Source organism: Periophthalmus magnuspinnatus, chromosome 3 (assembly GCF_009829125.3).
Source record: "Periophthalmus magnuspinnatus isolate fPerMag1 chromosome 3, fPerMag1.2.pri, whole genome shotgun sequence".
Lineage (NCBI taxonomy): Eukaryota > Metazoa > Chordata > Actinopteri > Gobiiformes > Gobiidae > Periophthalmus > Periophthalmus magnuspinnatus.
Genome location: NC_047128.1, coordinates 32,712,266 through 32,738,089, shown reverse-complemented (window position 1 = coordinate 32,738,089; position 25,824 = coordinate 32,712,266). Strand labels below are relative to the sequence as shown.

Below are 25,824 nucleotides of genomic sequence, written 5' to 3'. Positions count from 1 at the left end.
GTAGATGAATACTGCTGCCCTGACCACGCGCAGGGCCGGGTCTCCGTGGGCCTTGGTGACAGCTGCTGTGGGGGAGTTCCTTACTCTGTGAGAGGTGGCCAGCTCTGTTGTGATGGGACCCTCCATGATGGCTATGGGCTCCAGTGCTGTGGAGGCAGGGTTGTTGATCATTCTCTGGTCTGCTGCGGTGATCATAAGACAGCAGAGGTGCACACATACATTCAGAGTAAGTAAGACTTTAAGTAAATTATTAAAAGTTTGTAACTAAGAGTAGAATAAATCTATGGTAGACACATGGGACAGGAACGAAGGGTCGTTTCCCTTTCCTACCCTCCTGCAGTGTCCCAAAGCACCCGGATACCACCGCACAGATGGGACAGTGAGAGTGTGTGGATGTGAATGTATGTGTGTGTCATTAGACATCTTTGTCATGGCAGATGATGATAAAACACACTCAGGATAGCACTGTTGAGGGCACTGCCAAGCACACAGCAGGCCAATAGACACTCATCCCCTCTCCATAGACACACATCCCCTCTCCATATACACACAGCGCTCTCACACAGACACACAGCACACTCTCACACACACACAGAGCTCTCACACAGACACACACCCAGTCAACAGGGTGCCCTCTGCAGGCTTCACTTAGTGGTGAGTGCCAGAGACAGACACGTGGACTCTATTCATCACACATAAACAATGGCCCCATATGGGCCGGGCCTATAGTACTTCATTACCTTCTGCAATCCCACATAGACTTTCTCTAGACTTTTTTTTTTTAAAAGTGCCACATAAAAGGCTGTATGATTAATAAAACCATATTTAAAACAAAAAAAAACTCTTTCACAATTATGTGCTTTGCACTGTATTTGTCTGTCCAGACAAATAAACAAACATCAAGTCTCCATTGAAACTTCTGTACTAAGTAACAAAAATAACTTTTCATAAAGTGTTTGTGCTCTTACCACATTTGAAACTCTATTTTTGTTTTTCAGTGTCTCTGTCCCTATTGTGCATCCTGGCCTCTGCCCCTCCACCTCTTTCCCTAACAATTCTCTCTTTCTAGTCATCATCTTCCCCCTCCTTTATGTGCCCCCTTTCCATCTACTCATCAGTCATTAGCGTTAGCATCCCCATTGAGAACATATGGTATGATGGATCGTAGGGCTAGCAGCACTAGCGAGGCTAAGGGCCATTTGCCGGGTGCATTGCACTGTCGGGGAGCCCTGGGGCCAGCTATGCAACCTCGACCCCACACGTCTGTTTCAAGACACTCGCACTTAGGCACACATGTGCAAACAGCAACACCGATTATGGGAGAAAATACTTAACCTTGGCACCAGTCACTCTCACTGTGTTCTCTCACCATCTTCATAGTTTAGCTCTTTTAATGATGTGTCGAGACAAAGTTTAGGCTGCAAGATTTGAAAAGAAATGACTATTTGTTAAAAGTTATAAAGCAGAAAATCTTGAAAATAAAATGAAAGATTTGTTAAATAAATGATTCACCAAACAAAAATCACAGTAGATAAAGAAAAGTGTAAAGAACAGAAGAAGAGAGTGAATGCAGGGGGTGGACAGAGGAGCTGTGAAGAACTAGATGGAGCAGATTAAAGGAGGAGTGAAGGGTATCCCATTGTGCCCAGCTGATAGACTAGGTTAGGCTGATGTGATTATGGGGTCCCTGAAGTGCGATCTATCACACATTACCGTCCACACTGTCAACAACCATACACACACACGGCAGGGGAACCGCAATGCCAGGAGACAGCCGTCTGGCAACAGATACCGGCACCGGCTTGAGCGCACACATGCACACACGTACACGCTTACATTTACTTATGAGCACATAATGTATGGGAAAATATTCAAATGCACAGTAATGTACACACATTAAACCAAGATAAAATAAATGTACTCAAACATGCATTATGCACTCAAACATGCAGACTGGACTCATCTAGTGAAAGGTCTTCCTAAATATTTCAACATGTCAAAAACAATCACAACAAACGTAGAGCAGTCAGCAGTACTTCTTAAATCTGTTTTCTTTGGCATCAGCAAATGTAACCACAGTGCATTTTGACCTTCACATAATATGATCAAAACATCTACGATAAGTCTACATCATTATCATTACCAAAAATAAGAGTAGTAGATGTACTGTACTGTATATTGTGTATTTGGTCCTGTTTGTATACCTGAGTTGTGGTGATGTTATTGTGCACACAGTAATATTTATATGAACAGATCTGAAGTGACATTGATGAGGGAGTTTGTGTCACTGACCTGCTGCTTTCTCTCTGTGGTCACTGTACACTTGAGTTTGATTAGAGGTTAACATCTCTGTAACAGTGAATCATCAGGAGTACATTCTACAGATTGAGGAGCAACTTTCCACGACTTTTTGTTCTCCCGTAGATCTGCCATGAGGCTTTAAACGGCTTTCATTTCACTTTCAAGATTAAGCAATGTTTATTTTGGGCTATGGGTACCTGAGTTTCTCTCCACTTTTCCTCCTGTGTTGTTCATTGATTGAACTTCTTTGCTTGTCATTTGCTTCTCTTTTTTTTCCTCTAAGTTTGTGGTTTAGATGTTTAGCTTCGACTTAGGTGAGATTAGAAAATATTTGTGCATGTTGATGTGTCTTTGCCCTGCCCCCCATTGCACTTGGCTTTCTGCGTTCAATGAACTCAGCATTTCCCCTTCACACTTTTTCTTTTCTGTCTTCTCTGACCGAGCATTTGTTTAGCGCTTCTATCTGTGACTTATAAACTGCTGTGCATTTTTAACTCTTCCTCATACCACCACCCCTCTTTGGCCTAGCGCAGCAGGCCCCATCCAAACGTTCAAGGACAAATCTGAATATCCTTTTTCACCGTTTAAGTGTTAAAAGCCTGGCGGTGCCGGGGTGTTATCTTAACGTGCCTTGCCATGCCATCATCAGAGCGCGTGATGAAAATGGCTGTGATGATGCTAAAAGAAAAAAGAGGAGGGGGAGAAAAAGTAATAATCAAATATGTTTTTCAAGGGCACACTGACCATTTGCTGTAGGGAAATTATCCCAGTAGTTAAGCTAGCTCACTCTGAGCTTGGCGGAGTTGTGAGAGTGAATGTATTTGCATGTGTAAATCTGCAAAAAAATGATTCTCTAATTTGCACATGTACCTTTCCATTTCTCTTTATTTATATTAATCATCTTATTTACTGTATGTGCTGTAATCATGTTACCTACTATATCAAGAAAAGTCTTTCTTGTGTGTTTGGCTGTTTGAATGAATTAATTTAGCTGTAAACTGTTTCTTTTATGCTCTTTTTTTTGCTTATGTGTGTGCAAATGTGCATCATTGCCAAACGTCAAATGGCCTTTAGAGTGAGCGCAGCATTTGGCATCTTTAGAAGTGGAACTATTTCATGAACGCAGATAGAGCTTTCTCTCTGTTAATGTACTTATGATGACTTTTCTATTAGATTTACTGTAATGACTGTCAAGAATAAAAACACTCTGCTGTTTTAAAGCTGGATACATGTGATCAGGAGTACACACAAATGCACTTTAGTGTCACATCAGTGTCTTAATGCAGGTATTTTATTTGTCCAAAATTTCACCCCTTAACATAATTAAACCTTCCTTTGGCAGAGTTACTGGCTCTTGCTGTGACACAAATGCCACAGCATTGACTTGCTCCAGGTATTTTCACATGCTTTGTACTTTGTATTTTAAATGAAGCATTTTTGCTTATTAAAAGTTTACAGACTAACACAATAGAACAGCACAATGATGCATGTGGTCCGTGTAAAAAGTAGCTTCCTTTTAGTGTCACTTTCTCTTTCATACACTTCTCCTTCCTCACTTCGTCGTCTCTTGATGATACTTTACGTGCACACAGAGGAACAGCTGTCTGCTGTGTCTTCCTCCTCTGTGAATCCCTGTAGAGCGGTGAAAATATAACTGCCACCAAAGTATTTACTAAAGTACACATGCACACACATAGGGAGGTCACATAAATGCAACAACACACACACACACACATGTGTACACGGTACCCTGTCATACAAAGGCCCAGCTGGTAATGCTTTGAGATAAAAAAATAAAAAAAAAGCTGTTTTAAAGACAAGAGGACAAGTGGTCAGCTGGGACAGGAGTAGGTGTGTCTCCATTATGCATGCTGACTGCTCAAACATCCACATGTGTCTGTAGAGAAACACAGTGAGTCCATCCACTGTGATTTCATCTCTCAACATGGCACATAGACTGCCCCTTTGGAGCAGGGAGTCCGCACAGCAAGCAAATCAAGCAAATCAGTCTGCCATGTGTGTCCTTTTTACAGCAGATGTTTGTCTTGTAATTTCATACACATACAGACTTTGCTGTAAACTAGACCATGGCCGTAGCATGTTCTTTTGCACAGCACTATAATATCACCATTGGAGTGGGGTTTAAAAGTGATTGGTTTGTTGGAAGTTGTGTAGGGTTTTGGTCTCCTGGAGGGCTTGGATAACCCTAATCCATGATACACATTTTTATCAGTTGTTCATTGGCAGGGCTAAATATTGACTTATCATTAAGTGGAATGGCTGAAACCCTAATAATAATTCTAGCACCTTGTGTTGACACAAAGCTCCCGATGCTATTAACAAATGTATGCAAATCCAACATAAATCTGAAGATTAGGGAGAAAGCGTTGTGCAATTCAAAACAGAAAACAAGAGGCGTCTGATAAAATGTTGTCTATACATACATGCTCACAAACACACAGCTTATGAGCAGGGAAATTACACAAACAGACCTGACGACACCTGTACGCTCAGATAAAATGAGAAAGATATGGATTTTTGCTGAGTATGAGTATCACTAAAATGCAAGTTAACTTGGAATTTGAATGGGGAAAATTAGACCAGATATTTACTGAAATGTTCCTGATGGAGTATAACCTACCACCAGATCGAGGCTATTAAGATGCATTTATTTTGTATTTGAAACAGATATTTTTAAATGAACCCCAATGAGGAAAGAGCTAGTTCCAAGCTCAGATGAATGGAGATGGCTGCCATACAAAGGGCATCAAACATAAATTGTACAGAATAAATGCTGTACACTGACTGAAAATAAATATAGTAATATTTTTGCAGTGATGGAAGAGAGTTGGGCCCACATCCTGAGTGACTGGTGTCTATACACAGGTGGAGCATAAGTTGTGATGGTGATGGTGAGACCAGAGGGATGAGTGAAGCATAGCTATTTTAGAAAAGTGTTGAGCTGTTTATTTGTGCGTCATTGAAGCTGAAGTAAAGCGCTGAGGGAATTGGCCCCCAAGCGCCCACTCTGCAACAGCTGCAGCTGCTAAGTAAGTTACAGGTCGTCAGACTGCCTTTATGTCACACAATCACACACTCATACCAACCATTTCCCTGTCACAAGGTGATGGATGCAGTGCAGATACAATACACAGCACATACATTACAATTTGATCTTTTAAGTGAACTGTGTTTGTGTGCGAGAACAGTAAATGCTTATTAGGTTGTTAAACTATTTGAGTACATCACGCCACAACTAGCTGCTGTCCCATTAAATGCCCAGGCCATGGTACAGAGCAATGACTTGGTGTTTAATGTGAGCTGTCAGATGAAATGGGCGCCACAGCTGGAGGTAGATCACACCACAGATCAGCATGTCAACCACTGGCAGGATAATATTGATAAAGACCTCATGAAACTTAGATTTGATTATTTCTCTAAGCTAAATAATCACAATGGATTCAGGGTCTTACGGTGCTCGGGTCTATGATTCACAATGAGGAGCTTTTATTCATTATAAAGTGATTTATTCTTATTTTCCATCGGTACAAATATCATATAATATTCAAACCATGCAGGACCTTACCAGTCTCATTTGTATTTCCAATGCATACTCTCAGCTGGGGGTTACTTTGCTGACTCAGTAAATGACAGTATAATAATATCGCCCTAATCCACTGAAAGTCCACAACAGATCTGACCTTAAAGTGGCTGCGCTCACATACAGGGCGGGTTTCATCTTAGAACAAACGACACCATTTTAAGATCAAATAAACTGAAAGAAGTAATAAATTATAGACAAAAATATATGGTTCACAACTGGGCAATGTGATACATACTTAATAATTAATAATATGCTTTAATATATTGATTAGCATTATTCGAGCAGTCAAATATTTCCACATATTTTTGACCAAACAGAGTAGTTATGAGTTGATAAGATGCTGTGAACTGCTACATTACAACTATATATTTACTTATTTTACTTTCTTTCTTGCATTATTCTCACTTTTAAGCGGCTTAACATGAAGCACAAAAACATACTTGATGGGTACCTGCAAAACATTTACAAAGAAATGGGATCATGTATTTTAAAAGTCACCTTGCTGTTGAAGGGGAAATGGTGGCAGGCTTATATCACAAATCACTGTCAGATTTGGCAGTCTTAAGAAAAACACACTGCGTCTTCATGTGCACATAAAACCTGCAAACTAAATATTACAGAGATGAATGAAAAGGCGAGAGAAGTGCAGAAGATGATGTAACAGTGAGCGTTTTTACTTAAATTGAATGCCTTTTTGTATATTTATATTAGAGAAAAGATTAATTGATTAAAAAGCATCATTTATAATCATTATTTTTCTCCTCAGATTTTGTCTGCTGCGGTCGTGAATACATAAACTCCTCCACTTCTCTTTGCTGTGTGGACAATGACGGATTTCCCAAAATACACCCTGCTGGAAATGCCACAGTGACATTACAGTGCTGTGGGTCAAAGGTCATACCGGAGGATGAAGGATGCTGCAGCGGGATTGGCTACGATCCTCAACGATATGTCTGTGCTGACAGACCCACGCCAGGCCTAATCATGGAGGTGAGTCAACAAATGGATCTTATAGAGGTTTTATACATTCATTTAGGTTTAGTTACATTTGTTTTTGACATTAAATTCAGACATATTTAGGGCTTTACTCTTACTTATTGTTTTGTTTTGGTTGTTTTGTTGTGTATTTGACTATAATTCTAACTGAAAACGTTGATATTCCTAAATGTATAATCGTTTATTTATAAAGTTTGGTTTGCTTTTTGCATTTTGTCAAACTGTCACCTCAGTAGTAGGAGACTGGACAGTCCTCCATTAATCAGATAGGGTCATATGGTGTTTGTGTGTCCCTTTGTCAGCAGGAGATAGACACGCATTAGCACACACACATACACACACACACACCATCCTGGACAAAGGGTAGGAACTCTCATTACCTCTAATGATGTCATTACGGACATCTCATGCCCCACTCAAACACGCTCACTCACTTGCTTTATTGTACTTGTAAGTAAATACATGTGTTTTTAACCATTTAAATTGACTAGTCTCTTAAGTTTGATGTGTAAATTATATTGTGTTCTTATTCTTCTGTGCAGCGCCAGTGTCTGCGGGGTGCTATATGTCCCATAGTTGCTGCTTCCACTGCGTACTGTGGCTCCTGTGACCTTGATCCGTCTACGAGCACCTGCACATGGACACTGTCTCATACTGTCCCTGATACAGTCATGAACAACACACTCAGTCACCCACAGTTCAATGAAAGCCTTGATTTATACAAAATAGCGAGTGACTACAACAACTATGACGTCCAGCAGTTTCAAACAGGCCTGTGCCCGTCCCATGAGGAGGTGGTTTACAGCGGTGATGCTAAACAACTCTCTTTCACAGGTAAAGTGTCATCCACATTGTATTCTGACTTAAGTAGCTTGAGTTTGAATAACCTTTTGTCAATGTATGTAACTAACTGTCTATCCATGGTCCTCAATGCTTTTGTCCTATATGAAAGGACAATTGTTCTCCACATGTGACAGTAAACTGTAATGTTCACTTAATGTGCAAACTGGATGAGTGGTTTTATACAGTATATTATCTATGAAATAATTAAAAACTCTAACTCGAGCTATTGATATAAAGATATGCAAGTGTCTCTGGAAATTGTGTTATTATCATGCCATTATGTCAATTAGTTTGTGGATTGTGAAGAATCACTAATACTCCATTTGGCCATCTGGAAAATGCATTATAGAACTGCTAACCTGCAGAAGCCATCCTGCACATATATATTGCTCAGTTACAGTGACAGACACTAGATTTAGCTGGCTTTTGAGACAGATGTCCATCCATACAATCACATGCTCACACAGAGACAGCTGCTGCAGTGTACCTTAATAGCTGTAATGTGGTGATTCCATTTGCTTTACATCCATATGCCATTAAAGTTAGGTATGGTCGTTCTGGTATATTTTTATTCTGACTTCACTACACATCCCATAGTGCCGTGTGTCCGTGAGGTGGTTGCTGTTATGAATGATGGCCTGTTTGTATATAGGCTTGCTTATATTTTCCTATAACGTCCTATGTGTGTTTAGTCATGGGGTGGTTAGGATGAGAATTTCTAGGTGATGCTGTGACACCATCTGGGCGGAGGAGCATAAAGCTGTCACCACCCACCATACACCAGATGTTTCTCGTGCACACACACGCAGGCACACACCAGCTCTTTCTGTTCTTAGAGCCACATGTATCAGTACTTAAAATGAAGCTGAGAAAAGCTAATATAGCATTTACATTTGAACACATTTGTACATCTTTGTAACTTTCAGACCTTATCTAAACACTTTTTTGATACTGTGTGGCTCTTGTGTATTGTGTGTTTATCACTGTAGAGAAAAGGGTCCCAGACTGGTGGTTAAAACATGGTTTCGTTTACGGCAGCAGTCCCTGAGCCCTCTTAAAAGTAAAGCACACGCGTGTGATTGTCTACTAGCACATCTGTATGTGAAAGGGCCCACCAGAGGGATGGTAACAGGCAACAGCTTCAGTCATTCACTCCGTATTACACCAGTGAACATTGTATACATTTATTTATGATTAATTTTACTACATAGAATGGTGTACAGATCCTTCATGTTCCCCAACATGCCCATACTTTTTATTTTTTCAGAATGGATTTGTTCACAGTGCGTTATACCCAATAACAGATACATGTGTTGGTGCCATGGGCTCATGTAATGTGTTTTGATGATTTTCTGTTTGTCTTAAAGACTCTGCTCTGGAGCCTCACACTACCTACGAGTACAGAGTCAGGGGTTGGAACAGCTTTGGCCGTGGGTCCAGTGATGCTGTGGTGGTGACTACACTTGAAGACAAGCCGTGGGGAGTGGCACCGCCCCACTGGAGCCGTGTAAATGACAGAGATGACATCATCTACCTGCGCTGGCAAGAGCCGGCTCGGCCCAATGGTGAGCTCCACTGCAATAAGATCCACACATCCATTTATAGTCCAATTCACTCAGTGAACGTGTCATTATTTAACAGGGGAGATCACACACTATGTTATATTACGTGATGGACAAGAGCGTTACCGTGGCGATGAGACAAGCTTTACTGATGTTGGGGGAATTGGGGCCTTTCAAGAGTACAGTTACCAGCTGCGAGCCTGTAACCGGGCAGGATGTGCTGACAGTCCACAGGTACAGCATCTGTACATGTTTTTATTTTTAGTTTCACTTTATGTTTCATTGCTTGACTATTATTCATGTAGCGTAAGTCTGTTATGTACAAACCACTGTGCAGTGTTATGTCGTGTAAACATCTGTTAATTTAATTATTACAGCTTCTCTTCATGCTTCTCATGATATTAACTCTGTATTCCTAAAAACACAAAAAAGTAAAATGATTCGATGCTAACATAATATATTCCTCTTTTCTTAATATGAAGAGCTTTTAAATTTGTGTTTAAATAATGTAATTACTGAAGAAAGTCCCAGTAGTGTCACATACAACCATAAAATATGTTCACACAAAAACACCCTGCTCTGGCTGAAAAGGAGCTGAATTACTTTGTACACCAGTGAAAATTGGCCAAACAGTCCCAATTATGGGATAAGTTGGGCTAACCCAATACACCACTCCAATTACCTGGCATCAGCCCCCTCTGCACACACGGCCACCAAAACACAAGCACACAGCCACACACCTGCTGTGACAACAGAAGGTACTGATCTAATACGGTTGGTCACTTAGAGTAGAAGGAAGAGCGATTGGCCCGCCACTGTCTGAGTGCAGTAGTCCCATTTTCTCTGCTATTTATTTCCTTTCTCTCTCAATGCTGCACTGTCCCTATTCTGATTTTTCATCTGTTTCTGTCTGCTCTTTAGTGTCTGTGTCAGTTAAAGCTTTATAATATTCTTGTTTAATTATTATTAAGTGATTAATTTTCATCTAAGGTTCTCTATTTTAAAGAAGACAGCCAGATTTAAATTTTATATTCATCCGTGATATTTTGTTGTAGTCATGAAATCCTCTGCTGTTAGACTCACAGACTTCATCTCCGTGGTTCTATCTTTGATTATTCCTCACTTTTGTGTTTACTTGTGTACATACTCAAGTCTTTGCATGTTTGTGTGTGTGTGTTTTGTCTTTGCTGTAGTCGCACAGTTCTAATTGCATTGCACTGTGTGGGACAGGTGGGGGAAGTGCTAGTGACAGTCTATTAAGGCAGGATATCCCTGTTGCCATTAGCAGCAGATTGCCCTGTGATTCTGTGATCTCACATTCACCCAGCATTCACAGGACTCCTCTGATATAACACTGGGAATCTACAACTATCAGTCCATCTGCACTGTACCACACTGTACTTATGTTGCATTTGTTTTATTGCCAACATATGTATAGTTTTTTCACAATAAAACGTTTTAAGGGAGGTATAGTAAGGAACCTCACTGATAGCTCTTATTTTCACTTTTTTTTTTACTCTAAATTGTAATACCAGTAGGCTTAATCGAATTCATGTACGATTTGAGAAACGCAGACTTGCATTCAAGACATGTTGTTTATAAGGCTGTAATAACTGTAATTGCGTTCATAAATAATCACAGCAAATATCCATCTGTTTTGTTCACATTTTACTGTCTGTTAAATATGTGAAACTCTTCATATTTTGCATGGTATTAAATTTGTCCTTTTCTCTGTTCTGTACTTCTTCCTCTGTGTATGTGCCTCTGTGCATGTGCCTCTGTGTATGTGCCTCTGTGTATGTGCCTGTGTGTATGTGCCTCTGTGCATGTGCCTGTGTGTATGTGCCTCTGTGCATGTGCCTCTGTGCATGTGCCTCTATGCATGTGCCTCTGTGCATGTGCCTCTGTGCATGTGCCTCTGTGTATGTGCCTCTGTGCATGTGCCTGTGTGTATGTGCCTGTGTGTATGTGCCTCTGTGTATGTGCCTCTGTGCATGTGCCTGTGTGTATGTGCCTGTGTGTATGTGCCTCTGTGCATGTGCCTCTGTGCATGTGCCTGTCTGTATGTGCCTGTCTGTATGTGCCTCTGTGCATGTGCCTGTGTGCATGTGCCTCTGTGCATGTGCCTGTGTGCATGTGCCTCTGTGTATGTGCCTCTGTTCATGTGCCTGTGTGTATGTGCCTTTGTGCATGTGCCTGTGTGTATGTGCCTCTGTGCATGTGCCTGTGTGTATGTGCCTGTGTGTATGTGCCTTTGTGCATGTGCCTCTGTGCATGTGCCTCTGTGCATGTGCAGGTGAGTGCGGTGACGGTGCAGGACGTCCCAGAGGGGGTGCTTCCTCCGGTGGTCACAGCCTTGAGCTCGACCTCTCTTACTGTGACTTGGACTCAGCCCTCTCGTCCCAATGGGGCCATACAGCGCTACTACCTGAACCAGACCAGCGTGGGAACCATCTTAACCCACACTGATGGGGCCCAGAATTACACTGTAATGGGTAAGTTATAATATTTTCAAGATCTTTCTATAATGACTTGCCTTGACACCTGCTTCTGCACTCCACTAACTCGTGTTATCGATGTACCAAATTCACACAAACAAAACTAAAACCACCTTTACCACCTCAGCGTGAAACAGCTCTAGAAAACACTGAATTGTAACCCATCGCCAGTGTCCTTACAGAACCCTTGTAAATGAAGGTTGTATCCACGCAGCAAAGCAGAGGGCCATGGCGCATCATGATTGTGTCAGGAGTGGCTGATTTGTGAGTCGTGTTTTTTTTTAACCTAAGTGGGGGCAGTGTGTTTGGCCTGCTGCCATCTTCCACTATGCACACAAACACATACTGCTGTGTGAAGCACTGGAGAATTAACAATAATCACTCCACAGTGTCAGTGAAACAAAAGCCATTCAGATAAGTTTTGCTTTGGTGTTTTCAGAGTTAATACATTTACTGCAGATTTGTTGAAGGGTCAGTTAAAATTTGGTGTGGATCCAGTACATTATGTAGGTCTGGATTTTTGTCCATGCAAATTTAAGATGCATATCAAAAATGTTAATTTCACCCACTAAAAATGAGTTTTAATTTACCTGTAGACCTGCCAGGCAAATTATACACTGGAAACCACATTTTAATTATGGTCAAAACCAAATGGCAATGAGCTGAGTCTTTTAAATGCTTCTAATTCCTCTAATATAATCGTTTTGTATACTTTTCTACTCCATTGCTTATTAATAGATTCACGCAGGTTTGCATTGGTTCTAAGTTTAAGTAGACCTTTTTCCTCATTTTTAATTAATTTTAATACTTTTTTAAAGCTCAGAATCACTTGCCTGCTCTGCTCTCCTCTGCCTTGGACTCAGACCAGGCATCAGCTTTGCCAGTCGCCAATAGTCTATTCCCAAGGCACCTGTGGTTGGCTTTTATGGTCAGGAGGCATGTGCACACAAACATGCCTGTTTATATGTGGAGGCATGAGAAAAAGAAACTATGCCAAATGGAGATGGTAATGTGCTGTAATACTCTGCAGCCCCATGTGCCAGTGTGTAAAGTCTCTGTCCCCTGGTGAGGCTCGTTCAGCCAAAACCACCACTGGAGTCCCTCTCACCCTTTATCTGCACACGCTCACTCTGTCACACTCTTACATGACGCTCGCTCTGTTCAATGTATGTTTTTGTTGCAACAGCCTCAGAAATAGTGTTTTGTAATATAAACAGACTTGAGACTTACTTTTTATATATATAAATATATATAAAAAGTAAGTCTCAAACCATCCCTCCCTGGATTTACTGGGTGATTCAATCTGCACCAGAAACATTTATTCATTGACCCTTCACTGTCTTTGTAAATATCTGTTACTAAATATGTGTTGTGTTATTTGGCTAACAAGTTAATATGTGTTGGCAGAACATCTTTGGAGGAGGCAATAAGTGTTAAAATGTGTTTTTTTTATTGGAAAAAGAATCTAGTCAGTGTTGTTTAGGCCCTATGCATAATAAACGATTGTGTTGTTTGCAGCAGCTTCTGCTCATGAGCCTGATGAAATGTAACAAATACAGTTTTATTAATAGCAATTCTCCCTGTTCTGTGAAGTGGCACTTCATAGAGAGAATTAAGCACTACTGTAGAGGTACCCCTTGTGAATCGATATTAAGTATTGCTATCATTAGCTCACAATGAATTATTGCCTGCAATTATATAGATTATGGCATTAATCATGTGTTTAATTGGTCTTTTGTAGGCTCATTATTAATTCAGAAGAGCGGGGAATAGAGTATGTTCTTTTATTTATTAATGCACAGCCCACTAGTCTCTGTTGTGAGTGCACTGTGATATGGGTAGAAGCGTGTATATGACATGGGAGATATGGGAGGAAAGCAGGACAACAGCCATGATCATTTATTTATTTATTTATTTATTTAAAATTCAAACTATTAACTCTATGTTGATTTTATCTTCTTGATTTGATCTGATTATAAGGCCACTTCTTTCTTAATGGCAAGACATTCTGGTAGATGCCAAACAAAGCCCCTACTTTTATGTACTGTATACTGTGTTTCAATATAAATCACTTAAAGGTTCATTTGAAAAGAAAAAGTGAAGCTGCTGCGTAATGTTATGTTTCTTAAAACTATTGAAATCTTTCTTGCACAGTTGGCCTCTTTGCCCCAGCAGGTATCAAATGCGTGACCTGTCAGTATAGACTTTTGGCTTGAATGTATGCGCTCTCATCTCTTCCCAGTGTATAGGCTGTGTGCCTAAACTTGATCTCATTGTTCCATCCCAGACGCTCTCTGCATTAGGGAGCCACAGACAGGAAGTCAAACTCTTAATTATTTAGGAGAGGTGTTATCAAAGCTCTCTGCTCTCTCTCTTTCCCTCTCTCCTGACTTCTCTTTCTTTCTAACATTTTAACTCAATCGATTATCTTTTTCTCATTCTACAAATCAAACTTGGGTTTTGTTTTTCTTTCAGGAATACTTTTTACATCACATTTTGACCTTTCATTCCTTCACTCAGGTCTGTTCCTTTAGTTTAGTTGCAGCTCAAATTCCACCCCTTGGTTTTCCCACATTTTGTGCGTCACTCGCTCCCAGCCGCTCTGCAGCCCTCCCTCTGCGCTGTATCAGGTGACTGTCATGGTATTGTGGCCTGGACCCATCATCCTCTCATATTCTCAAACGCAAACAGGGACGGCAACCTGTCAATAAAATGCCATTTTAAATTATGTTTTCCAACTTCAGTGTCCAACTTCAAACTTGATTCCCTTTTTTTGAACTTGTTCAAACTTTTTATCCAGCTCTAATTGCATTTTTTCTCAGTGCAAAACTAAGTCTTTCTTTTAAAATATAGTTTGAAATGATTTTGTTAATAAATCATTTTTGTAAAGCCTACAGCTGCTTGCAGCAAAAAATCAGCTACTCCAAAAGAACACTGACTTGTCCCTACCACTGTTAAAATCACTATAATGTCCACTGTGGGGTCAGGAGGAATAATACCAGCTCTATTATGTATTAGTTTGTTGTACAATTGTAACTTGCTGCTGTGGTTCTCACACACTCGCACTGAACTGAACAGACAGAGGCTGTTTGTCTTTAGCAGAACAACACTGCCCTCTTTAGGTGGCCTGGTCGGGACAGTTTGGGGATGTTATAACTTAAAAAGTACTTGTGTATATCTTTTTCAGTTCAATTAGGATTGTTTTGCTCTCAGTAGGAAAGTGGAAAATGCTATGCAAATTGCAAAAAAAAAAAAAAAAAAGGATTTTTAAAAAAAATTATTTTCTTTTGTGTTTTGTTTTACTTTAAAAGACATTGTCTTTGCTCAGCATTTTTGCCAATATACATAACTGTTTGTAGTAAAATAATGCACATATTTAGTTCCTTTAATAAACCTCACAGTTCTTGATTCGCCCTGACCCTTGGACGTTGAACACGTGTAGTTTGTTTTGAGGGTCAGTTTGCTCAGTGTAACAAACGACATCACAAGCAGCGTATCATTTCCTATGCGTGAGTGCACACATACACACACGGTTAGTTGCACAGTTAAATAGTGTAACTGAGTCCTTACACTTCAGCCCTATAGGACTTCAGTATGGCTGGCAGATTTCCTTTATTTAACCCAAGCTCCAGGCGGCATAGTGAGGCAGTTTGGGTATGCACACATACACACATTGATCAGAGGACGGGTTAAGTGTGGCGGGCTGCAGAGCATGGTAAGCAGGGGACAGAGTGAAGCGCTCAGCTGCGTGTTAGACTCACACGTAAACCCGGCCATATGCAGCCAGCGCCGGGAGGGTATCGGCGCAGCACAAAGCACGACGGGCTCTCCCTGACTGTCTCACACCTTCACAGAATCAGGACAATAATTTATTTAATTTAAGCTGAGACACATAAATCAAAATATCACAGATCACTTACATGTAATTTGATGAGTTTATTTATGTGTTATTATTTTTTATACAGTTTTGTCCTTTTAGGTGAAAAACATCTCACAATCAGGACATATAAATCTGAACCTAAATATTCCTTAAGGTGAAGCCATAATTAATAAACCACATCATTCACAATATTTAGATGGATTACACATGACTAATGCCCATCAGTTATTATTTATGCACACTCCATAGCATTAAACAATCTCTATCTAATGCACAAATCCTGAATATATCCAATATATAATGTAATGTCAAAGCATGTTGTCGCTTCCATTTGATATAAAGTCATTTGAGGTTTTTCATTTTCATCAGAATATGATTTGTAAGCTGTTGTGCGCTGTCAGATAAGTGAATGGCTATTAAACATCTTGTCAAGCTCCATGACAACATGAAACATTTGCATCAATCTTTCATCGTGATCTACTCACTTCACCGACCGGGGCAGAAAATATATGTAAAGTCGAAAGGTTTAGAATAAGCAGGACGGGGGTCTAACTCTTTTTAGATAACAATTTTAGTCCGGTATATATTTCACCATAACGGCTTCAGCGGGCAACAAAAAAGATTTCCTTGTGGTCGCAGTTAAAGAGCCCACTCCAGTCCGCTGTGAGATTTCCTTTAAACTGTATAGCAGGTAGCTATAAATAAATCATGTCTGGACGCTGTAGCCTAAACGCATAGCGAGGTATCATAATTATCATAGATCAAAAGCTGATGACATTACAGCGTTAGACCGGTCCTATCCCATGTCAGTTCCGCGGCTGCCCATCTTTACGTTGTTTCATTATTGAGTTATGGCATGCATAATTTAACACCGACAGATATGGATCCATCCGTTGAGAGTGTGGAAAGAACAGAGGGAATGAGAGTGGAGTGGGTAGAGGAAAAAAACAGGAGATAGTATACACAGACCAAAAAGCTTCTGAGGTGCTTGAGTACTTTTTCCTGTACTTTTGTGCTTTTAATTGCGTATAAAATTTCACCTTTATATGTTTCGCGTTCAAAAAAAAGTGAGTAACTCTTAATAACGTATTCAAGCTTTAATAGCACATGAATAAAGACTTAATTCGTGATGAAAATATAGTTTATTAGGAATGATTCGGACTTGTAACTACTTAATTAACACCTTAAATCCTAACACAGACAGTTACTAAGCCTGATTCATTCATCGTTATTCAACTATTTGTTCATGTTTTATTATTGTGTATTATATATTGCATAATGCTTTATTGTGGATAATTATAAAGTGGTACCAAACGGGTTAAAAATGTTGCTAATTTGACTGTGTGCAGGTTTGCAGCCGTACACAGAGTACACGTTTGTGCTGGTGGCCTGTACAGCGGTGGGATGTGGAGCCAGCTCACCTTCTACAGGACGCACCCTACAAGCTGTCCCTGATGGTACACACACCCTTTAAATATATTTACTCATCTCTCCTTTTATTACGTAGCTATGGTAGTTATCGTAATACAGCATGATGCATTTTATTCCACTTTGTTTCATTAGTGCACTGTATTTTTTCTAACTATTTCCTGTTTGTCCCCTGTGCTACTCTCCTTATCCAAAGCCCCTCCACGCCCCCCGCCCCTGTCTTTTGTTCCTATTATACAGTCTCTTTATCCTTCACCTTTTTCCCGCTGTTGTTATCCTGCACAGTGCTTAGATTTCTTAGATTAGAGCGCTGAGAGATTTCTTAGATTATTTGCAAATAACTTCAAATAGTTTGTTATTGTTTTAAGAAATACTTTACTTTCAGCATCAGCTTTTTTTTTTTTTTTTACATGTTTTTCTCTTTTATTTTTGGATTGTGCACATTATATTGATCCTTTTTTCCTTAAATTGTCTTGTAGTTGCTTATATATTTAAAAGAAAGGTGCTTTAAAGTATAAAACGTCATTTTCCGTCTCATTTCATCATTTATAATATTGACTTCTATGTAATAATGTTATGTTTTTGTGTTTTGAAGTGGCCATTCACACTTTCTTAACGCTTTGCAGTTAACTGAGTGAACCTTTTGCATGTGCGCCTGCAGGAGTTTGGTGGAGGCCCAGACATCTGATAATAAACACATCAGCGGTGGAGTTGTACTGGGACCAGCCGGCTCGGCCTAATGGACTCATCTCCCAGTACACTCTCAACAGAGACGGTAACACCATTTTTACCGGAGGCCAGCGTGACCAGAATTTCACTGACACTGGACTCCTGCCAAACCACAGGTAGAGCACACACACACACACACGCCCCTCCACATATGTGCGTATGTTAGTCACACATGTATAAACACACTTGACTCGTAGCTTCATAATTAATCACCTCGATAATTCCTCGCGTTTTCCTATTGAGGATGTGCATTTGTTGTTTTAAAGTCCGCTCTCTCTTCCCAATAGCCCTCTGTCTATATATCTATTTGTGCTATTTAACGAGCAAATATTTGGCTGTTGAGTGATACAAACATTACCGCACACACACAGATACTCGCATCGCAATTCAGATCGGGCGTTTGCTTACAGACGGCAATGGAGCGTTTATTTATCTGATTATTTTCACCTAACCTTTACTAATCCGTGCTTTTATGCCAAGATGGATTTCTGTTTTAATTATATGTGTGTAAAAATGATCCCCTCACTGTCCTGGCTTCTCTCTCTTGAGACAAACTCCCTTTACCACAAATAGAATTAAATAGAACGCCCTGCAGTAGTGCGTCTTTTCTGTCTGTATGAAAGAGGAGACAGGAACGATATAGTGGACCATTGTGTATATGTGTGTATGACGTTTAATTTCCCTAATTCCAGACAGTCTGCCAGGAGGCATCCCATCCCAGCCGCTCTGCTCTCATCACTTGTCTCCCTCCTTTAGTCCTCCCTCCATTCCTTTCTCTCTTACCTCATTCCTTTACCCCTTCCCTTCTTTTCCCAATTTAGTCCCGGGCCAAGAATTACACCGGGAGTGCTGGCCCCATTATCCCATCTGATTTGTGTGTATTTTTGCCCGCGTGGGAGAGAGCGTATCAAGACTGTGTGTGGAGACGTGTGTGTGCGCCCGAGACTGTTCAAAGTGGCCATTGATTATTTATGACAATGTTGATTAGCTGTCACTTTGCGTCGGCAGTCCAGGAAGTGTCTAAGATGACGAGAGAATTAACCTATTCCCTCTGGCTGCCCCGGCATGACAGGACACATACACACAAACCGAATCTCTCACACGCAATGCCAACGTACATCATTTACCTTTTCTATCCACAAGACTAAGCGGTCGTTTAAAGGCTTTTCTCTATAACCTGCATGGATCTTTTTTATTTTTTTTCCCCACTGTAAACTGTAAAATTGTTAAAACAACTTCCTAATTGAAATGGGACCTCTGACTTTCTTAAACTCTGTCTTTTCAAAGTATTTCACCCTAAAAACCAGTGGATTTTCATTTACCCAACACCATTATAACATGGCTACAATCTCAAAAAAGTTCATTTCGCTTAATATGTCCCCTTTAAGTAAAAATGACCCGTGACCAGGTGTTTCAAGCTAATTTATTCTCCCCATTTTGCGCGCTGATGTTCCTTTCCACTTGAATATGAATTATATTTATTGTCAGTCCCTTTTAGTGTAAGGTAAATGTCTTAAACACCTCTCCCTACTGGATCATTGTGCCACTAATAGCTTTCTGTTTTAAATGCCCAGCACAGAACAATAACCCATGGGCAATTAATGTACGCGTGCTGAAGTTTATAGTGAATTAAAGGCTTTTAATGTTAAATGGTGCTCCACTTACACCAATAATGTAGTTTTAGCACGCGACAGCCATGCGCTCTTAAAAGGGAAATTCATCTTATGATGTCATGCAATAAGATACAGAAAGGCACAGCGGCAGAAGCCCGGCTGGTAAAAATGGCCATGAGAATAACAACCGTACAAAGAAAATACTCATTGTGGTGTATTTAATTTGAAACATTTTAACCTCTACCTCCACCTTTCTGCAGCTATGTGTATGAGCTGGAAGCCACTACAGAAGGAGGGGCGAGTCGAAGTGACAAATATGTTATCCAGACCCCCATCACCTCCCCCACTGGGATCCCTGCTCCCCACAATGTGACAGTTTCAAGCCCCCACTCCATCTCTCTTGGTTGGACCCCTCTTGGTAAGTAGTGACTGGGCCAGACTGTGATGTTTTACCAATAATTTAGGTTAGTCTTGTGTGCAATAGGTATTAAAAATGTGCATTTTTGTGAATTTTGGGTGATATTTTCTGCTTGAAAGTGCAGTGTAATTTTTTGTTTTTGGACGCTCAGCCACCTGTTTCTCTCATGTCTCCAAGTTACAGCTCAGATCAGTGGACCGTAAGATTTACATAGTTAACTTTTAAAGAAAACGGCTCATCATCGTTGCCTTTATTCTGTTATTTTTAAACACCAGCAATAAACGTTACACAGTCAGAATCTTGACATGAGACAATTCTGAGATGAGACTATCTGCTGCGTAATGTAGGATATGAATTGTTTCTTTCCCTCATAAAAGACACAGAGTAAATGTATAGGGTCAGACTGAAACAAAGCCCTCAGTAGTTTTGAGCTCACCTTCTGCCCCCCTGGATACCTGGAGCGGCGCACACATACACAGGCATATACGAGCGTGGACTCAGAGCGGAGTTCATGCTTATAGGGCAGTGATTGTCTGCCCTAACCCATCTATCAGTGACTATTACCCTCTCATTAGGCTGATTTCCTCTCTCAGAAACCACTTACAGAGCCAACTAGCATAGACACCTCACTTTGTTGCATGTGAGGTTGTGTGTCTGTATATTTATGCATGCATTCTGATACGTGCGTGTATGGTCGCGTGTGTGCGTGTGTGGATGTCATTGTGAAGATATTTCCATAGGCAGGTCTATTCTATTGTCATTATGAGCTGATTTTAAAGGTGAGGAAATATCGGCCGGGGTCTCACGCTTGGTTAACTCCCTGAGCCCAGAGTCTGGAGTGTTTTAGACTTTTGTGTGTATGTTGTGTGGCTTCTATAATAGTGTTTGTGTGCGCCTGCATGTTTATGTTTTTCCCAAACTCGTATGCATATGATGAAGCACTTACGTAGGACTATTAATATGACACCTATAATCCTCCTCTTATGGAGCTTTGGTTTCTGTCACCGTCATCAGCATTTTTTATTTATCTATTTTTGCGTTTGATTACTCCAGAGAACCACTGTGGTCAAAGTTACGGCGTGGAACAAATGGTTTAGGGACTAACGCTTTCACCTTAGTACAAAAAGATTCCTAAGTTAAGTAGGTCTGTGTGGAGTTTGCATGTTCTCCCTGTGGTGGATGAGTTTCCCCAGATTAACCTAAAAAAAAAAACGCCAAGCTCCCGACCGTTGCTCTGTGGTGTCCCATTTCACTGATTGTCCTGGGGTGCGGGGTGGAGGATAAGTCAATGAAGAGAACATTTTTTCAGCAATCTACTTGTTGTTAGAGAGCGTAGTAAACCATTTGTAAGTGTAACGTTTGTCTGAATATAAAGCCTTTAAGACTTTGAATAAGATTGGCAATTGAAACCAAAAATACTTACTAGAATATAACAAAAATACAGCTACATGTATTGATGATCTCTTTGTGTTTCCACATTTGTAACACTGTTTAAAATATCTTATGCACTATAGTCTTTTTACTGCAAATATCAACATGCAACAACATTTAACCAAACATAACATGGACGTTCTATATCAAATAAGAAACTATGGAAAGTCTGTGCGCTATAGTCCCGCTGAGATGTATTGAAAGGTGCATGCTGTCACAGAGGCATAAGTATAGGTGCATTTGTGCATATCCGAGTCAGGGTGAATAATTGAAGTCTTTCATTTGTCTGGTAATCAGTTCCTTTCTCGAGATACCCAGAGTTCATGAATGTTGAATAACCCATCACAATACAGTTGGCCTGAATTATGGAAAAAATCTCCCCCAAGAATATTAACAAAGCCTGAGTGTGTGCACCTGTGAGAGCGCGACTCTTGCACTTTACCTGAGAGGGTCAACAATAGGATCACACTTACAGGACATACTCATTTAAGGACTTTAAAGGTAGCCATGGTTTTATGTAGTTTATGGAATGAAATCATGGAATAATTGAGTTTGTATTTCTTGTCTTTTCCAGCTCATTTTAACAGTGACCAGGCTGTAAACTACACTATCATTCTAAATTCAGACAACAGCAAAGTCTCAATGTTTCGGGCTGGGATGGACTTGCAAGCAAATATAACTGATTTAGAGCCTTTCACAACCTACTTTATCAGAGTGCAAGCCTGTCAGGATGGTAAGATTGAAGTGATATTTTAGAATGTATTGTAAAATCCATCATTCACTTTTTTATATCGTTATATTTCATTCAGATGGATGTGGAGTTGGAAATGGGGCTTATGTCCAAACTTTGGAAGCTGCTCCTGAAGATATGATGCCTCCCACTGTACTTGCAGTTGGACCCCGTGTCTTGGAAGTTCATTGGCTTCCTCCCAATAAGCCAAATGGACCCATAACTTCTTACCACATATACAGGTCAAAACATGCATTTACACTTATTTATTTTATGTACCAAGTATATTTACCTGTGGTCATGAGCTTTGGGTTAATGACCGAAAGGACAAGATCGCAGATACACGCAACCGAAATGAGCTTCCTCCGTAGTGTGGCTGGGCGCTTCCTTAGAGATAGGAGCTCAGTCACACGGGAGGAGCTCGGAGTAGAGCCTCTGTTCCTCCACGTCAAGAGGAGCAGCTGAGGTGGCTTGGGTGCTTCCTGGGGAGGTGTTCTGGGCATGTCCCACTAAGGAGAAGGCCCCGGGGAAGTCCCAGGACACACTGGAGGGACTTTGTCTCTCGTGGCTGGCCTGGGAACGCCTTGGGGTCCCACCGGAGGAGCTGGAGGAGGTGTCTGGGGTGAGGGAAGTCTGTGAGTCACTGATTAGACTGATGCCCCCATGACCCAGCCCCGGAAAAGTGGATGGATATATTTAAAGGTGCACTGTGCAGCTTTATTGGTGGGGTGTCTGTCACTTGCTTGTTTCAATGGAGATGTTATTGTTTCCCTAGAATGTTCCACAGTATGTCATTAAACTTATCTATCTCAAGACAAGGAGGTGACAAGTTCAGATCTACGGAGAGGCAAGTTTGCTCACAGTGAGATTATTATTCTATTCAGACAAATGAATAACACACCTCCATGGACACAAGACACTGGTGGACCCCCAGAAAAGTTACACAGCACACCTTTAAATATAAAGTATGTGTTTGAATCAGCTGAATGAGGTCCGGCATGAGTGAGGTTGTCTAGGTGTGTAATAATTCATGCTGAAGGTCGTGGTCTGCTTGTTGACCAAAGAGTGTGTGATCTGTATGCAGGGTCAGACCAGACTAAGCCCTTTAAGTCCTGAGGAAACACACATTAGCATAGCACAACACACACTCACTGACACACCTGGCATGAGCAGACTCGTGCAGACAGGGGCTTGGGTAAAATGTGAAAATCTCTCTCTCACACAACACATAAGAGAGCCCACAAACCTTTAGACATCAGAGCTTACCAAGACATCCAGATACTTGCATCAGCCGAAGACTTAGGCACAATGTGAAAGACGTGATTGCACATGTTTTATTTCAGTCCAACACAGAACGATGTCCTCCACTTTGTTGACCAAGTTAATCTGAAACTCTGCTTGAATAATACAAATGGATGTAACATGTTTGATTGTAGGCGTCCACATCAAACCACACAGGATCTGCTGGTGTTCATTTGGACCAGCGGGCCCTTGGAGTTTGTCGACGCTAGTCCCTCCCTTCGACCCTTCAGCTACTACCAGTACAGAGTTCAGGCCCTCAACTCCAAAGGCTCTGCTCTGAGTCACTGGGCTCTGGCTCAAACCCTGCAGGCACAACCACAAAACATGGCTGCTCCCACAGTCACTGCTACTGGTGAGTTTCATAGGTCACATGACAAAGTGTTGCTGGAGGGTAGAAATCATAGTAAATGGTTCCACTATAACTGTGCGCTTGTTTATTTTGTGCTTTGACAGGCGCTTACTCAGTTCATCTGAAATGGAGTGAGCCGGAACAGCCCAACGGTCTCATTTCTCATTATAGACTGGTTTACAAGAAGCACCAACAGGACCCTACGCTCAACTCCACCGCTGTTACTGCTCTGACTGTGGAGGTACATTCACTAGTGCACAGGCACAAGACTTATGCACTTGAAAAGATGGTTTGCCAAAACAGAACAGGATTTTAATTTATCATTTGTATAGCTGTGTTTTCAACAGTCAAATCTAATACAAATATTAAGTCATTCATTCTTGATCAAATCAACTATAGTTTCACTGACAACACATGAACATATCATAACAAAAAATTACATTTAAAAAATGTTAAAAAACGTATCTGTTTTGCAGACTTTTCATTTACAGTACGTACTTATATCTTACTTTCCTACCTTATTGATTTCATATTTCAGTACACTGTCAAAAGTATGTATGAGTAGGTGTCCCTGCAGTTCAGAGCCATCTGTTCTTCAGTGAGGGGCCTTAAGTCACACATATGCACATGAACATACAGGGTGACACGCTCACAGGTGTGTGTCAGCGTGCAGGCAGGGAGCTGGAGCCACTGTAAGAGAGTTTTAAAGCAGCTTTAGGGGAGAGCAGTAGGCCTACTGAGATACCAACTCATATTTAGACAAGATGATATAGTCTGTGTGTGTGATGCACTTTTGTCTTACTGTAATTCTACTTGAAAACAACCACAATAAAACAGGAAGCTCGAGAGCTCGAATATGATTATGGGCAGTTTTTGCTTCATGGAGATGTGTTAATATAGTATGATCACTTTTGAAGTCATAATGAGTCGTAAGATTATTCTTCTGTTGCTCTGTTAAATGTTATATAAGCCCTGTACTATACAGTTTAGATAATTAACCAGAATAAGAGAAAGTACAATGAGCCCATTAACACATACATATGGAAAGGAGATATTACACTGATAAGAATAAAGGCACTCGTCTAGATAAGGAATGGTAGCGAGTGGACCATGTCCAAGTGATAGATTGGGGAAGGAGAGTGCAAAATAAAAGGGGAGAGAGTTGTTATAGATCTATATTCTGTCCATACAAGTGGCCTCTCCTGCCTCTGTGACCTTTGGCTTGTCACTCATAATTAATACAAGATGTAAATGGAGACCTTTCACCTTCTCATTGATATGGAACACTCAGTGTTTGTGGGTGCATGCATTTGTGTGTGTATGTGCGCTCAGAGGAGCTCATTGATATGGCATAGACTTATTTTGTGGCGGTCATTTGTCACACAGTAGCCTTATCAGATAAGCCCATTGGTCAAAGTGGAAATGAGTGTACTACTAAAACTAAAAGCATAATGTAGTGTTTTGGGAGACCTACTAATAGTAGGCCAACTGCCTACTGTGTATCAATAAAGTCAATAGAAACATGAGCTCTAACATCTGATGTGTTGGACATTGTAGCCCTGTTCAATTTTTTGAAGTGGTCTTATATTTCATGACTGCAGCCATTATAATTATCTCAGATTTTACATTTCTTGTGACGCTTTTATACTGACAATCTCTGAGAAGTTTGTGGATGTTTTGTTGTGTGTATGTGTGTCCATTTGGTGTTTGTGTATTGATCTCAGGCTGGGCTGGGAACGCTGCTCTGTGCCAGCTTGGCTGATTAATGGGGTCGTCATGGCAATCGGACGGAATGAGGGTACGGAGCGCAGGCGGCCTGCCGCACAGAGCCCTGCACACGGCCTGGCACAGGCTCACTCTCTCACTCTCCCCCTTTCTCTCCCTACTTACACCCCATAGCCCCCCTCACTCACACACTCCACCATAGTCCCTCCTCTCTCACTAATTCTCTTTGGTCCATAACCCCCCACCCCCCACCCACCCCAAACACTCCCGGTGCGTACGACTCCGACCAACATCCAAGATGCTCACACACCCTGTTCCTTCACTTCTCTTTTGGTCTGCAGTTGTGTTTTTGTCTTCATGCATTATGTCACCAGTGTCTATAAATAACCTTCATATTGTTTGTTCAACTTTATTT

At 40.9% G+C, this 25,824-nt stretch overlaps 1 protein-coding gene across 1 annotated transcript in view; it reads left to right on the top strand.

Annotated features, from left to right (window-relative positions):
- ush2a (Usher syndrome 2A (autosomal recessive, mild)) overlaps positions 1-25,824 on the top strand; it is a 122,461-nt gene that overhangs the window by 79,323 nt on the left and 17,314 nt on the right. Inside the window, exons 62-74 of the mRNA XM_055229974.1 lie at positions 5-226; positions 6,672-6,895; positions 7,444-7,735; positions 9,112-9,309; positions 9,386-9,540; positions 11,603-11,801; positions 17,034-17,141; positions 17,774-17,957; positions 19,715-19,872; positions 21,878-22,036; positions 22,113-22,275; positions 23,470-23,687; positions 23,789-23,925. Of these exons, the coding sequence (XP_055085949.1) occupies positions 5-226; positions 6,672-6,895; positions 7,444-7,735; positions 9,112-9,309; positions 9,386-9,540; positions 11,603-11,801; positions 17,034-17,141; positions 17,774-17,957; positions 19,715-19,872; positions 21,878-22,036; positions 22,113-22,275; positions 23,470-23,687; positions 23,789-23,925 (2,417 nt within the window). The remainder of the gene's footprint in view (positions 1-4; positions 227-6,671; positions 6,896-7,443; positions 7,736-9,111; positions 9,310-9,385; positions 9,541-11,602; positions 11,802-17,033; positions 17,142-17,773; positions 17,958-19,714; positions 19,873-21,877; positions 22,037-22,112; positions 22,276-23,469; positions 23,688-23,788; positions 23,926-25,824) is intronic.